General features: G+C 46.0%; 1 protein-coding gene across 1 annotated transcript in view; it reads right to left on the bottom strand.

Moving 5' to 3' along the window:
• Nucleotides 1-5,485: 5,485 nt before the first annotated feature.
• LOC307252018 (B-cell lymphoma/leukemia 11A-like) overlaps nt 5,486-16,899 on the bottom strand; it is a 35,526-nt gene continuing 24,112 nt past the window's right edge. The window contains 1 exon segment of the mRNA XM_080029547.1: nt 5,486-8,653. Coding sequence (XP_079885673.1) covers nt 6,666-8,653 — 1,988 coding nt within the window. The 3' untranslated portion in view covers nt 5,486-6,665.

The following is a 16,899-nucleotide window of genomic DNA, read 5'->3' as shown; positions in this document are numbered from 1 at the left end:
AGAGATACGTACATGTATACAGTTAAGAGAGAGAGGAAGAGATGTAAGGAAAAAAGAAAGAGGAAGGGAGAGTTGTGGTTTTCTCCTTTATTTCCCCACATTTCCTCACCTTCTGTCCCTGTCTCTTCTTCCTCTTCCTCTTCAAACACTTCCTGCTCACTCTTGCGCTTCAACTTCAGCTTGACCAAACTTCAACTTAAACCTCATCCCTTATCCATCACTCTGTCCCTTTCCCCCTCCCCCTCTCTCTCTCTCTCTCTCTCTCTCTCTCTCTCTCTCTCTCTCTCTCTCTCTCCTCAGACAGACAGACACAGCTACCCTCCTGGACGTTTCCTTTCTGCCGGCCTGCCCCAACAAAGGTGCTCAGTCATGTGAAACCTAATCTCCAGCCCCCCAAAACCTGACCCTTGAACCCTTCAGTCTTCACACAGCCAGAGGGGGAGGGGAGCCGGGGCAGGAAAGGGAGGCTTTTGGGAAAAGGTCACATTCCCAAAGACACTTTGTACACACGTGTGTGTGTGTGTGTGTGTGTGTGTGTGTGTGTGTGTGTGTGTGTGTGTGTGTGTGTGTGTGTGTGTGTGTGTGTTAGCGTGCATGAACCCAATCCATTATGTGGTTTGTGTTCCAGCATCAGCATGTGTGTTTGATTCTGTGTCTGCGTACCAAAAAAAAGTGCACAAGGGGAACTTTGCCTGATGTGTACGCCTGTGCACTTAGCTGCTTTTTAAGTTTGCATGTGTGTGCATGCATGCGTGTCTTTGTACAGTAGGTATGAGTGTGCACATGCATAGGCGCACCATAAGCGCGTATGTGCATGTTTGTGAGAAAGCACTCTCAGCCCCCCGAGCGACGCTGCCCCATAGACAAAACACAGACTTTGTTTTCTAGCAGGGCCAGACCTGTATGTCTTGTCTGGGCAGAGCTCCTCTCCTTCCACCCTATCCTCAGATCTCTCTCTCTCTCTCTCTCTCTCTCTGTGTGTGTGTGTGTGTGTGTGTGTGTGTGTGTGTGTGTGTGTGTGTGTGTGTGTGTGAGAGAGAGCAAGAGAGAGAGAGAGACAGTGTGTGTGTGTGTGTGTGAGAAGCATAGTGTTTATGTGTGAGGCACTGGGTGTCAGCTGTCCTGGGTGATTAGTGCTTTTATATTGTTCCAAGGAGCCCGGACGAGGCCCCCTCTTCACTGCACCACGGCACAGCTGCAGTCTGCCTCTCCATCTCTCTGCTCTTCAGCCTTCCTCCATACTCACTGACACTCATGAGATGGGCTCAAGCCCAAGGAAAAAAAAATGCAGCTAACATAGGCAAGAACTAGAGGAAGAGGAATGGTCTAGGCACCGTAGCATGACAAGTGTGCCTACAATATATGGAATGAAGAAAAGGAGGGATAGGGGAGTTGAGAGAGGGATGGTCCAATTGACGCAAGTAGAGGAGTGGAGCGACAAAGAGTAAGAGATAGGCAGGGGAATAGAGGGAGAGCATGCAGCGGACAGACAGAAGTGGCATATTAGGAGGATTAGTGAGTGGATTCAACACGCCAACTCTCTCCTGGACAGGATTTCCCCAGCTATGCCTGGGAGGCCTCCCCTGCTTTAAACACACAGGCAAGTCAGGACAGAGAGAGAGGTGAAGTAGGGGAGAGCAAAAGAAAAAGAGGGAGAGGGGGAAGGGGTATCATTATCTTTTTGAGAGTTTGAGAACTAGTTTCAGATTAGCATAATGAACTAATAAATCCTCGCCACCTCGACAGGGAAGTAGTGTAGGCTAACCCCCCGTGAGACAAGTCAGAAACGAAAATGAAACTTATTTTTCTCCAGCATGTTGTGTTACAAACATGCAAACAAGTTTGAGTAAAGAATACTATTCAAAAAGGATCGTAGGCATATTTTCTCCCTTGTGTGACACATTTTTTTCAAAGCCCCTTCTTTCACTCAAAGGGCTGCGACTGTTGTCTTTACAAGTTAAGGACATATGTCTACACAAGAAAGAAGAGGAGGGGGGGGCAGGGGCTGGTAGGCAAGGGCCAAGAGTCTGCTATGGGAAAAGTATGTCTGCTATGCCTGGGTTGTTTGGTGGCGGGATTTGTGGGCCAGAGCATTGTTGCTCTCTTGACATTGAACTTGGGAGATCGGAGACGAGGGGGGGTGGCTGGGCGGCTGGATGTGGGGGTTAACCAGCACCCTCCTGAACATTCTAAGTGTGTATATGTACGAGGACACACACATACACAAACACACACACACACACACACACACACACACACACACACACACACACACACACACACACACACACACACACACACACACACACACACACACACACACACACACACACACACACACACACACACAGGCTCAACCATTCCAAACACCCACCAACCCCCCACTTCCTTGCAACTCTGCTTTATCTTAACTGTCAACACCTGGCCTGAGCAGGAACCTCTCTCTATCTGTGAACTTTAATCTGGCCCTGCTAGACAAACAGCGCCAGGCTCGGACAAGGAGAGCGATTAGTCTGTCACGTTGCCCTCCAGTGCCTGAGAGGGGGAGAGGAGGAAAGAAAGAGGGTAAGGACCGGGATATACAGTATAAAGTTAGATAGAGCATGATTAAAAAAAGAGAGAAAGACATAACACATGTGGGAGGACAAGAGACACACGGCAAAGGCAGAAAGAGTGGTGGGATTGGGAAAACATAAGAGATGTGGGGCAGGACAGGGAGAGAGAGAGAGAGAGAGAGAGAGAGAGAGAGAGAGGGGAGGAGATGGGAAAGGAAGATATAACACAGACGCCTCGCTGACCTGACAAGGCCACGGACCAGAGATATGGTGTTGAACTTCCACGCCCCATAACTGGTGACCTAAGCCGTGCCGTGCCATGCAAACACACCTGGCTGTAATAAATCGTAACAACAATACTGACAATGAACTTAAAGGTGAAGTCAGCGGAACTTGAGGTGATATTCACTGATTTTGACAAAAAAGTGATTTTGACAACAAGCATTCTCCAGAATAGCTGGTTCCACCTTTAAGTAAAATAGAGCATTGTGTTAATGCTGTGTGTATGTGTGTTCTGTTGCTTTTTTCTATACTCTAAATGTTCTTAATGTATTATGCTTATTTCAATTAAACCGTAAGCCTGCAGACAAAAATAAAATCAACGGCACCACATTCACATATTTATGTAATACTTTTTATTTTTTTCAAGACAAAATGGCTGAGTGAAGAGAATAATGCAGACAACAGCTGAAAATAGAGTGGCTTCTCCATAACTGAAAAAATAACAACAACAAAAAAGATCTGTAATTCGAGCAAGAACTCATGAATGTTGGTCAATGATTGTGTGTGTGTGTGTGTGTGTGTGTGTGTGTGTGTGTGTGTGTGTGTGTGTGTGTGTGTGTGTGTGTGTGTGTGTGTGCGTGCGTGTGTGTGTGCGTGTGCGTGTGGGTGTGGGTGTGTGTGTGTGTGTGTGTAGTCATAATAAATAATGTCGACCAATGCCGCAGGTCAACTTCAAGTTCAGTTCAGAACAAATAGCTTGAGAGTAAATACAGGACACAGGATGAGATCAGGCTGAAAAATTCAAATGTACCTCAATACCATCAGCAATGATAACATGTACCAAACTTTTTTTCTTTTCATGATTTCTGTTTTATTAAGGATATGCCTTGCATATGAGATGTACCATATTTAAATTATAAGCACCATGGTTCTATTGGCAATGAAAAAAGAAAAATTTAAAACAACAAAGAAAAAAAAATGCTTTTCAGATTGATGTTGGATTGATTGCATATGACAACAGGTCTTTTTTAAAAACGGCTGGAATGTTATCAGGTGGTACATGTTCAAGGACAGTAAAAAGTTGGCTACCAAGAAAACCCAACAATAGCTTGTATTACTGCATATAAAATGGCAGGAGAGAAAAATATATAAAACAAACTAAAAAGATATGTACAACCACCTGTTTTTACCTTAGTGTGGTCACTCCAGCGGGACTGCCTGAAAAGGCCATCATATGACCTCTCACCCATGGGGAACACCACAACATTTTCTTTTTTGAAAACATACTTATTTTCAAGCATACAAATTATTCACACTATATTATCCTGCCAAATTAAGAAAATATACGGTGGCAGCTTGTTGGGATTTTTTTCACTACAGAAAAAAGGGTACATTGAAACCTTTAAAGAGTACAGGCAAAACAGTTAAAAATACAGGCTCCAACATAAATACTATAAGTGCCTACGCTAAGTGAACATTAATTTCAAATACCATTCTAAATACAGGAAAAAAGTAGACCATAAATGTGTTTTGAACATAGAAACGTACATGAGTGTGCATTTTCCTATGTGTTTTAAGTTCTCTCTATATATTTATATTTCATAAATCTCTCCCCAATGCAAACTTTTGTTCAACCTGAAGACTTGTGTATAGTAAAGGCAAAAATGATGAGAGACATGTTCAATACAATTCATTACATAGTGATCAAGTCCCGGATGTCACCAAGACAGAAAGTAGAAACAACAATAAACAATTAAAAAAAAAAAAAAAAAAAAAAAAAAAAAATTAAATAAGGTTCACCCCCTAAAAATATTGAAGTGTTACTTTAAAATCTCAACAACACAATTTACTTATCTTTTTAAATCAAATTTGTAGAATTGTAATCTTTCTGTAGTGAGCAGTATATTTCTATAGTTGGTATGAAGCAGGATATTTCTATGGCGGTTCCTGCATTGATACCCACCAAGAGCCAAACATGATGTTTGGTTCTCAGGAGGAGACATGGCTGGCAACAGTTTATAGTTCAACTATTATTTTTTTCTTTTAAATGCAAAGCAATGACACCACTCTAATCTGTCAGCATAAGAGCAAGTTTTCCCTTGAGTGTCCGACTGTAAACAGGGAAAATTGAACAGTGCACGTAGGTAGTTCCAGATCTGACATCCGGTCCTCATTTTATACTCAACCGATTTTATACTGTACCTCCGATTAGAGAAACATACAGAATCCAAGGCAGAGTGACAAGTGCTATATCAACAACAATGACAGAAGATGGAGATAAAAATAAAATACCACAATGAGGTCTAGGCATGTTAACGGAAAGGAACACAACATGTGAACATTTTACTCTTAAAAAAATTGTGTGAAAGGGGTAATGTGTTGAATTATTCTTTTCTCTTTTCATTTAACAAAATTCTGATTATTTTACTTTTGATTTGCACGTCCATTTAAGATCATATCCAATGTGAGTTCATACAAAATGTTTCAGATTACTAAGGGGGTCTCTAGGATCTAATGTGGTAAAGAGAATAAGCGCTATTAGGACATAAAGACTTGAATTGTAGAGACACCTGGTAAACCCGCTACCCTGACCCGCCCTTACCCTCCGACACCCACCCAAACCCCCACCACCCCAAATCTGTCTGGCTTAGAACAACTAAAGTCCACTCTGTGGTCTTCAAATGGCTGCTGGCTACACTGCCTGCTTGCTGACTCTGAAGAAACATAATTAAATGCTACTTACAAAAACAACAGAAAAAAACCCTGCAAACTTTTAATTTTCAACGAAACTAAACACTCTGGAAAATTAAGAGCTTACGTTGGTTAAAACAACTCGTCAGTCTACCCTCTCAGTGTGGTACACATGTACCGGAAAACATATACACCTAAACCAAAACTTTACACACCAAACTCCTACTCCTTTTTAGCATGTAACATGCCAGTAAACAGAATCATAATCTGGAGAATAACAATGTACAGGCAGATAGATGATTTACCAGAGATACACATATTCTTTTTTTTTTTTCTTTTTTTTCTTTTTTTTAAGCTGGTTCCTTATGCTCTGCTAAGTCACAAAACGACAGGGTTGTACAGGTGCTTGATGCAAGGACCTGCTTATTCCATATGTGCACAAAATGTCCTGTAATCTATAGCTGAAACTCCGAGCTTATAGCAAAAAGGAGGATTAACTAATGCAGGTAAAATATCCAAGGCACTCTTTGTCATTTCACACCATATTGTTAATTTCATTTCTGTTTGTCAGAGAAATATTTGATGGTGTTAGTGCCTAGCATTTCATAGGCAGCCCAATTTGTTATATATATTTATATATATATATAGATCTTTTATCTCAATCTTGCATGGAAAATCTTTCACAAAGATCAGGTAAGTTTAAGTGTGACCCTGCTTGTCTTGATGTTTTGATAATATGACACTGTCCACTATGTTTGAACACACAACTGTACATGATATGTAAAACAGTATGTACTGTATGCAGCATGGGTTGTCATAACTATTTTTTTTATGTTGAAAAAAATCAAAAGTATCAACAGCAACAGATGTACAACCAAACCCACCAGCCGAGAACAATTTTCTCTCTAAGTAGCCAAAACACACCGAGCATGCTGTCCAGTTACAAAAAATACAAAAACGTGTAAATTATTGCACAATAGAAAGGCTCAAATAGTTTTGCGTTTGATGCAATAGTATTGCCGCAATGATGGATCATGCATTCAGCTTTTTCCAGTCGAGGATGATAACAGGGCTGTACCGTGTACTGGTGTCTTACCCTGTTGTCCTTTCCCCTCACTTGTTGGCTAGTTAGCCAGGGTTGCTTTTTAGCCGGGGGAGCTGAGAGAGAGAGAGAGCTGCCAACATGCTGCTCTTTGCCTACTCAGACTTAATTTCTGTAGCCAGAGGGCGGTCGTTGTGCCACTTCTTCATGTGTTTCTCCAGAGTGCTGTATACACTGAAAGGCATGTGGCAGATTTCACATTTGTACACGTCTTTGCCCATCTGTCCGTGGGTCTTCATGTGGCGTGTGAGCTTTGAGCTCTGGGCGCATGCATAGCTGCACAGGTCACACTTGTAGGGCCTCTCGCCAGTGTGACTGCGTCTGTGCACTGTCAAGTTGCTGCAGTTCTTGAACACCTTGCCACAGTACTCGCAGGTGTCGCTGCGACGGCTGTCCTTGGAGCTCGGCCGGCCACTCCCGCTGCCTCCGTGGGGAGTGCTGGCCCCGCTGCCGGTGCCGCTGCGCCCCGAGGCGGCCCGCTCCCCGTCCAGCTCGCCAGGCGGAGTGGAGAAGCGCAGGCTGCCGTTTTCCGACGAGTGCTCTGACGAGGAGGCGAAGGGCGATTGTCTGGAGTCCCCACCGGAGAAGTTGATGAAGGGGTCCTTGAGTTGTCGGGAGGCAGCGTAGCCGGCCAGCCACTGGGAGTAGACGTTCTCCGTGTTTGGGATGGTGGGCGTCGGAGGGTCCAGGTCCTTCTCCACCTTAATACGCTTGGTCAGGGGACTGATGGACCCGGGGCTGACCCTTCCACCCAACAGCTTCCTGGACAGGCGATCGGTGGACCGATGCCCCAGGCCGTTCATGGTAGGGGTGGTTACATGGTCTGCTCGCTCTGAATCCATGGCCGAGTCCTCGTCGCCGGGCTCATGTGACAAGCTCCTGCGGTGTGGGTGCAGGGCCTTGCTGTTCTGGTGGTGGCGGGCCCCTTCTAACCGCAGGCTAAAACGATAGTCTTTCTCTCCTTTTTCCACTCTAGGCTTACTCTCCTTTTCCTCCTCTTCCCCTTCCTCCTCCTCTTCTTCTTCCTCTTCCTCCTCCTCCTCTTCTTCCTCCTCTTCCTCCTCCTCCTCCTCTTCCTCCTCCTCTTCATCTCCATTCTCACACACCAGCCCATTGTTCTCGCTCTTGAACTTGGCCACCACTGACTTGAGAGCGTCCGTGGCACTTCCAATCAGATCGCTGGTGCCGGGTTCGGGGGAGCTGGCGGTCGAGAGGCCGTCGTCCGACTTGGCGTTGAGCGCCGAAGACTTGCTCTGACAGTGAGTCTTCATGTGTCTCTTCAGTTTGCTGGCCTGGGTGCAGGCGTGGTTACACAGGTGACACTTGAATGGCTTTTCCCCCGTGTGGCTTCGTCGGTGAACGATGAGGTTGCTCTGGAACTTGAAGGTCTTCCCGCAGAACTCACAGGACTTGGCCTTGAGCGGTGTGCCCGGCTGGACGGCGTTGGTCCCTGGCTTGGGGGTGGAGCGTGCGCCGGAGGGCGATTGCGAGGTGGAGAGGGGAGGCGTGGCTGAAAACGGAGGCTTAGAACCTGGCTGGAATGGCTGCAGGAGTCGTTGCATAGGGCTGGGTCTGTTAGGAGAGAGAGGCGGAGAAGCCCCGGTGGCGTTTCCGGCCAGCTCGCGCAGACGTCGAGAGAAGTCCATGCTCTGGGGGGATTCTAGAGGCACTGAGTTGAGCCTCATCACCCTGTCGAAGGCGCTGGGGTGGTGGGTTGCCAGGGCCAGGTCGTCGGGGCTGAGGTGATGGCGTGGAGGCGGGCTGAACAGAGGCGGGGTTCTGGGGTAACGACCCTCGCGAGGCGTGGACGCCGAATCCCGGCCCGACCCGGAGCCCGGCATCCTCAGCAGGCTGTAAGGACTCCCATCGGCCAGGTGGACGGCATGGAGGGGAGGCTGGGACGAGGCACAGTCACCCCCTAGCCCAGGAGCTGCAGCCATGCGGGGGGTGAGGGGGCTGCCCGGCTCACTCTCCAGGTAGATGCGGAAGCCGTGGGTGTTCTGGGCATGCTGGAGGAGGAACCAGGCACTGGTGAAGGGCTGCTTACAGGTGGTGCAGGTGTAACTGCTGGGCTCATCTTTATCTGACAAAAAAGGGACACACACAGAGAAAGAAAATGGTAAATTGACCTGTTAGAATGATAAAATGGAGTGAAGTAACTAGCTGATAAACAACTCAATAATATTGTATGACAGCATCAAAATGCTTCAGGATTAAATAGCAAACTTAGTTTTTGAACTATTAATTCACTGCAAATTTGTGTTGTTCTAGCCCTAAAAAAATACGTCCCCATTACATTGCAATTTATTTCTAGCCAAGACTACAGTATAATTAAACGTTGAAAATCGAGAAATGGTGAGACAAAAGGGAAAAAGAGTTATTCAGTTAACAGAGACGCATATCCCTTCCATTTCCTTTTGTGATCATTAAGCATGACTGAATCTTAATACGGTGCACAATGCATTTCAACATTTCAAATCAAAGATTGTGAACTATCACATACTGTACGAGAAAGATTAAATATGTATTTTAATAATATTTTCAAACAGAATTCACTTCCAGTGGGTGGACGCTTGTCAAAAGAATAAATAAAACAACAATAAGAGATAACTCAGGCAGCACATACACAATTTACACAGTTGAGAAGGCATAGGAATATTTAAAACAATAATTGACTTTCAATGGCACTTGCACACTGACCGGAGATTTGCCTGACAATGCACGCCTAATCTCGTTAAACACACTCATCTCCCCTCCAATGCCTTGTTTACAGAATTAGCTAGGCTAAAGTGGGACATGCATCTGATGCTGCATATTAATGCTGAATAAAAATAACAGGTCACATGTTAATAAATTGTTACACCATTTATCACAAACAAACACACATTCACAGCAAATAAGAAGAAAATTGGGTTTGTGTGTGGGTGGGGAGGCTCCTATGAAAATGCATTTCATGCATTTCTTTTCTATTTCTGATATTTCATGCTTTATGGATTTATTTAAATCCTCTCAGGTGAATAGAAAAGGAGAAGAAGGGGAAAGCAGAAGTGAGAGATATGCAAAATAAGAAGCATCCGCCACTTGCAAATGTGCTCCCTCTTTCATCTTCCGGCTTTCTTATCCTTTCTTCTATTTTTTTATTTTTTCACTGGAGGGCACTTTTCTGAAGTCATTTGCTCATACTGAACCATCAACCATAGCCATGCTGTGCGGGAGATGGAAAACAAGGGAGAGGGAGAGAGGAAGAAGACATGTGTGTGTGTGTGTGATTGCGAATATGAACGATCCCTAAGATGGTGGATGGACAGGGTTGCATGTTTTAAGTCGGCTGTGGCTAAGAGACAAAGGGGTGAAGAGGAGACCAAAGAAAAAATGGCTTCTGCAAGAAAAGAGGCATGTGGTGAATGAGCAATGGATGGAACAAAACAAATGTTTTGTGCTTCTTTTCTATCTTGTGTGTCCACGGCCACCGTGGCCCCCTCCGAACAATCTCTCTTAAAGACCAGAACACAGCATAAAATGTGCACCCAATCAAACCTCCACGCAAACCTTTTTCTCTTCAGTGAAAAGAGTTGGAAGGGGGGGGGGGTGGGTATACTGGTAAATTATGGATCATTACAATCTGCAAAAATTACAGTTAATTGCTGCCACCTGCGAGGGGCTTTGACCCACTATGGAATTTTTCCATCATAAAAAAAGCCATTTGCCCGTACACGTTTTTGCTCCCTCTCTCATAAGCGCAAATAAAATGTGCCCATTACATTGGCTTTGGCTATATGTATGTTTCCTGATTATGTGTGTGTTTTTATGACTTTAAATATAAAGCCCCATATCACTCGTAAAACGGTTGCAATAACCTGGCCTCTCCCGTTCACTTTGCTTTGATATGCAGCCCGTACACACTTCCTCAGCCCCGTCTTAACGTGCGAGCAGAGGGTGCATATGTATGTGGAGGGGGGGAGATTATTTTTTTCTGTTATTTTGAAGGACGAGAGAGGGAGATAGGGGGTTGTCGAGAAAATTGTTTTTCTCCTGAGACGCGAGCGTGTCCGTTGGAGGAAAGAAAGCACTGAGGGATCGTGGAAAGGGAGCGAAGTACAGAGAGAGAAGTGTGGCATGAAGGGGACATTCCTAATGACAACCCACCGCATTTCCCAAGAACACACGAGCCAAAACACTGCACTTCAAAGTCAGTGGTCAATTCATTTTTCTTACTTATCAAAAACAGCGCGTCTTGTGCTGTGCAATCACAAGCCCCATCTATGGACATTTGACAAGCTGTGCTCATGTCACAAGCAGCGGCGATAATTGTTATTCACATCCGGGCAATGGACACATTGATGGCCATCAACAATTCAGACCAACAACAACACATGTCCAGATTCACAACACCAAGAGCAGATACCTAAATAAGAGCACTATTGTCCTTAAAAGCTGTCCTCAAAGGGGACGGAAGGACAGTTATTGAAAAGAGAGAAAAGACATTCTGTCAAGGCGTTTGACAGCCTTGAAGGTTCCTTTGTTCTACTAAGAAGAGCAGAGAACTGCACGAGGGAGGAAGGATGATCTTATAAACGAGTATGTCCTCTAATGGTATAAAGTAGAGCTCCCTCTCACTCTCCCTCTGTCTGTTTCCCTGCTTCCATTAACTCACAGTCTGTGGAGAGTTAGTGGCTGGAGAGCAGGAGAGCTGGGGCTAATGCTGGAGCTCCAGGTCCCTTTGAAATAGGATCAGCAGAGAGGAGAAACCACACTGACAACCCTTTAGCTGCCATTTCATGGCAGGGGCTGAAAGAGGGGACTTTGGGGGTGGAAAGAAAGAATACAGAGAGAATATAGGAGAAGTGAGAGAGGGTGAGGGAATCAGGACTAGAAATGTGGAGGAATGACAATCACCAAAAACGAGAACTGTAAAGAACTTAAGAGACAGAGCGCAGAGGAAAGACACTGAACAGTCAATGGAAGAGAAGGGGAGTGCGGGTGGGGGTGGGGTGGGGGGTTAACAACTCCTTCTAAGCCATTTCAGCACATTGCAACACAAAGCAGGGGGAGGCTATTATGATGTCTAGCTCACACAGTGCACTGCTATCAGGCAGAGTATATGATCCATGGCTCACACGAAAAGCACAAGGCCGATTGACGCAAGGGCAAGGGGGAAAATTATTGTGCCTTTAACAGCAGATATATCTCCTGGAGTTGCTGACATCGTATTCACACCACCCGTACCAGACAAACGGCGTTGACCAGACAAAGCAACAACACACGCACACACACACACACACACACACACACACACACACACACACACACACACACACACAGGCCAGACAGAGGCTGAGGCTGAGGCATCATGGACACATAGGTCATGCAGATTGCTCCATTGTTAGTGACCCAACCCCCATAAAGCCAGTCCGCACGCACTCAGTCTCTCTCAATCACCACACACACACACACACACACACACACACACACACACACACACACACACACATATACCATACCACCCCCCTTCACTCTTCATCGCACCAGCCAACACAAAAGCCACACGCACAAACAAACAAAACAACAGACACTAAGACGTCCATGACCTTGACCCAGAGTTGGCCGGTTAATGACCCGTTAAAGGTGGAGTCAGTTAAAGGGAGCTAAAGGTGGCAGATCATGAGGAGACATCCACTGATTTTTGACTAAAAGTGATTTTGACATCAAGTATTCTCCACCTCAGAGTCCACCTTTAAGAAGAAATAAAAAACACCATCCACCAAGTATCCCTGCTCTTCCAAACTTTCCATACATACATTGGAAAGTTAGCAGACTTTGGTTTGCCCTCCTTTCTTTCTTTTTGTTTTGTTTTGTCCTTGACCATGCCTGATCGTGGGCTCGGGCCGTCCTGGTGTGACCACGCAGCTCTCACTGATATTGGTCATTTAGCTAATGGAGGAACGAGCTAACAGGATTAGCACACAGGCCTTTCCAAAAAGGAGCAAAGGAGGAAGAGGAAGGCACAGAGAGATGGGAGACACAGGGGTGGGGCACGGCATGTCACTCCACCGCCATTTCCCTAAGCTATCCGTCGCCCTGGCTCGGGAGCACACACTCACACACGCACACACACCTGAAAAGTGATTATGCTAATAGCGGGTCTTTGCCAATATTCATAAGTGTTTATAGGTGTTGGAGTGAGTGCCTTGGAGGAAGATGTAGGGTTGTCAATACAGTGCGCCTCTTAAGAGTGCCTCGGCCGTAACTGGCGTTAATGTGATTACTGCTCTGTTTATGTCATTAGGGTATTCACAGTCAGGGATTGGAGAGGGGCGAAGGGGCGAAGCAGGCAGAGGACAGACTGAGGTGGGGAAGTAGTGGAGGGCTCCAAGACACCCATTAGCACTCTTCTTCTGCCTTGGCTAAATCCACTCTGTTGTACATGACTTTCACCCGACTTCAAGGTCTCTGTGGTAAAATTGCTGGCAGATGAACTCAGATTACTTGTCAGGAGCTTTAGACTGTGAGAGCAGCTTGATTTCACAGATGAATTCATACCTGGGTGTTGTGCGGTATGTCTCATATATACACAATATCAACACAAGGTGTTTTAATCAGTTCCTGCATCCGTTTGCATTTGTGGGGTAAAAATAATACTTGATAGAGCAGCTGGCTAGCCTTGACCTTCCTCCTCCTTACTTCTCTATCTCCCTGTGTGTGTGTGTTGTCTATCGGCACACACACACACGCACACACACACACACACACACACACACACACACACACACACATACACACACACACACACACACACACACACACACACACACACACACACACACACACACACACACACACACACACACACACACACACACACACACACACACACCAGGGCTCAAACACTCACTTCTTTGTCCAGGGCCAGACTGGTTGTGGTACGTCGAGCCACTGGGCACAGACAAAAGACTTGTTTGACCAACACTTGTTCCTGAGACAAAGCCGGATCCAGGAAATACGCCGACTAAACAAGAGAGCCAGCCAGGTGAATAGAACACAGGCCTAAATCCTTAAGGCCTTTTTAACAAGCCTTGATGTGGACCAAGGCCTGCGACACTGGCTGGTGTTGGGAGTCACACTGGACAATTGGGAGAAGCTGACCACTTATCACACTCACACACATGCCAAGCACAGAGAGAGGTGAGGAAGAGAAAGAACCAAGAGTGAAAAGTGAGAATAGAGCTATACACGGGGACATGGAAGGCCTAGCTGGAATGAAGAAGCAGATCTCTAGATAAGGATGCATGGTGGTCTTTGAGGGCATGTGCCCAGTATAAAGTAATCTGCTGGCTGTGGCTTTGTCTCCAATCAGACTTTCACACGTCTTACCTTTCCATTCCCCTTCTCCTTCTCCTGAAAGTTGATAAGAGCAACAGTGGAACTGAGGCGTCTCTCTGAGCCACTGAAACCATTATGGCCAGATGGCACCCACACAGGGGCCAATGAATGCATGCACCGCACACAATAGACAAAATGTACGCGTGTAGTCAGCGTGTTTTTTTTTACATGCATGTGTTTTTGCATGTGTGCAAATGTTTTCTTAAACGGGCATACATGCTCATCGTAAGAGACCATGATCACATGACTTTGTTCTTGTATGCATGCATCCGTTTGTGTGAGTGAGTGTGTGTGTGTGTGTGTGTGTGTGTGTGTGTGTGTGTGTGTATTCGTTTGTGTGTGTACTATTACTATGTATACTACACTTGCTACAATCATTTCAAAATTAGCCTCCCTCTACGCTGTCTGTATCCCAGCGTAACCACACTCCCTTTGATCTTTTCTCGGTTGAACTGTGTTTGAACTGACCATCCACCCACCCATCCATCCATCCATCAGTCCGTCCGCCCGTCCGTCCGTCTCTCTATCCATCCGTTCATCCATTCCAACTAAGCCCAGCTGGACAGCTTGGTGCCTGGGTGCGGCGTGGTCCGGCAGACCTCATAATAGGCCGGGCCAGCCGTGCCTCTGATGCAGATCATTATTTGTTCTCCGCTTACCAGTGACGGTGGGAGGCCGCGCGCTGTTGTTTCTCATCCTAGCTCTAATGGTACGCTGAAAAAGACCTCTGGGCTCCTAAGCTTAACCAGTCTAATTAAATGGACCATCGCTTATGTAAGCGTCCGCAGAGATTTATTTATCGAGTCGGGATGCGCTTCACAGGATCAAACCGCCCGTCAACAAAAGCCAACACTCAATGGAGAAGGTATTAAATAAAGGAGTGGAATCAAAGAAAACTGCAAACTGCCAAGTGTCAGTTTAAGCACACATATCCAGGTACATAAGAAGACTTAATCAAGCAGGAGTATTTTTGGACTCGGGCAAATATCCCAGACGGGCAGACGAGTCTCCAAAGAACTTCAGAGGGGGGAATGTGAAAACTATGCTGTCAAAGAAAGAAAGATACGTCTCAATAATCTGAAGCTTTAGGGAGACGGAGAACAGAGTAAAATAGGCTAATGATGAACATCACAGGGGGGGAACAAAAACAATAGAATGCTATGGAATACAATAGAACAGACATATTTAGCCTTCTTTGCCTTCAAAATTCAGGCTGCTGCATTCAGATGAGAGCCCCCGCTGTCTATCCTTACAAGCGTCATCCCTGTTTGAAGTGCAGAGACAAGAAAGCCTCGGTGAGACAGGAGGGCCAGCAGCCTCAGCTTCACTATCTGTGCATAGCTCAGCTCCTGACAGGCTGGCGTCCCTGCAGGAAGGATGGAGAGGGACCAAGGAGGTCGACTGGCTGCACATTTCTGCATAAATCTCCAGATAGATAGCATCAGGGGAAGAGAACCAGGGGAGGGAGGCAGGCAAGCAGCGGAGGATGATAAGGCCCCCGGGGCAGGGCATTCGACACTGTCAAAACTGTTTCGTCTCTGGCTATTGGACGAGTGGAGCGCGTTATGAGCCTGCATACCATTTGCCGGGACGCGATTCGGCTTCACCGGAGCATACAGGGCCCTGTATCTGACCTCGCTGCTTTCTCTCCCCCCCCACCCCCTCCATCTTCAGTCTACACAGACATGAAGGAAGCTGGACGGAACAGCTCAATGTTGATCTGAAGTGAACACGTTACTGTCACATTTCAATACAGCTTACAATAAAGCTCTGATGATCGAAAGCTATATTGCAACAGAAATCCTCAGAAGCCGACATGTCAGTTACAGTTATATTGTCATAAAAACAAACAACTCCAACGTTATGTTAAATTGCAATGGCTCATTTTTTCTTCTTCTTTTGCTACATTTAGCCAATATGATGTTGGCATTTTTATTATTGTGTCCACCTTCTTTGTTCAACTCCTATATAGGCCAGAAGTTGATAAGCAGGATGGTACAAACTATAGTGTGTGGCAAATTCAGGATTTACCACGGAGTATGCCATGAAGACAGACACAATATGAGTGAAAGCAGGGGTAAAGCATGCATATAAATATACAAATAGACATATATAAATACAATACTTAATGCCATTACAATTGAAAAGTAGAGGAAAAACAAAAACAAAGTGAGGAAGCACCCGTGAGCCCACTGTGTTGAATGACTGAGAAGGTGTAAAAAGGGAGAGGAGGGAAGTGTGAAAGAGAGAGAGAGAGAGAGAGAGAGAGGGAGAGAGAGAGAGAGAGTGAGAGTGAGAGAGAGAGAGAGAGAGAGAGAGTGAGAATGGATCAAAGTTGAAGAGGAGGAGTGGGCAGTTAGGGTTGGAGACATCACCTGATCCACAGGCACAGACCTGCACTCAAGCTATCTCTGAGATGATGGAAGTCCGGACATACACTGCACATGCACACGCACACACACACAGACACACACACACACACACACACACTCACACACACACACACACACACTCACACACAATTTCTGCCTGGACTGCATAAACACTTCAGCCTGTCTGGAGGATGGAGTCATTCTCTCTCCCTGTTGCACTCCGTCCCTCATGGAGCCTGCATGCTCCTTTGTTACCCCCTCCTTCCATCACGCTATACTTCCTTAACATGCTCTGGAGACTGCCCTGACCCACACACACACACACGAACACACATTTATCTACCTCTGAAAACTCTACCCTTGGCCTATAACACACATGCAGATAGTTTCTCTAAATCTTCTCTCTCTCTCTCTCTCTCTCTCTCTCTCTCTCTCTACCTCCCTCTCTCTCTCTCTCTCTCTCTCTCTCTCAAGCGCAAAGGGACACTACCTTTGGCCGTAAACACCTGTGCCATGGTACGCCTCTCATCCTCTCCACCCACTCATTTAGAGCCAGGCAGATCTGAAAATCCACCGG

Source organism: Ammodytes marinus (genome assembly GCF_949987685.1).
Source record: "Ammodytes marinus genome assembly, chromosome: 6".
NCBI classification, from domain to species: Eukaryota; Metazoa; Chordata; class Actinopteri; order Uranoscopiformes; family Ammodytidae; genus Ammodytes; species Ammodytes marinus.
This window is presented reverse-complemented; position numbering and strand designations above follow the sequence as displayed.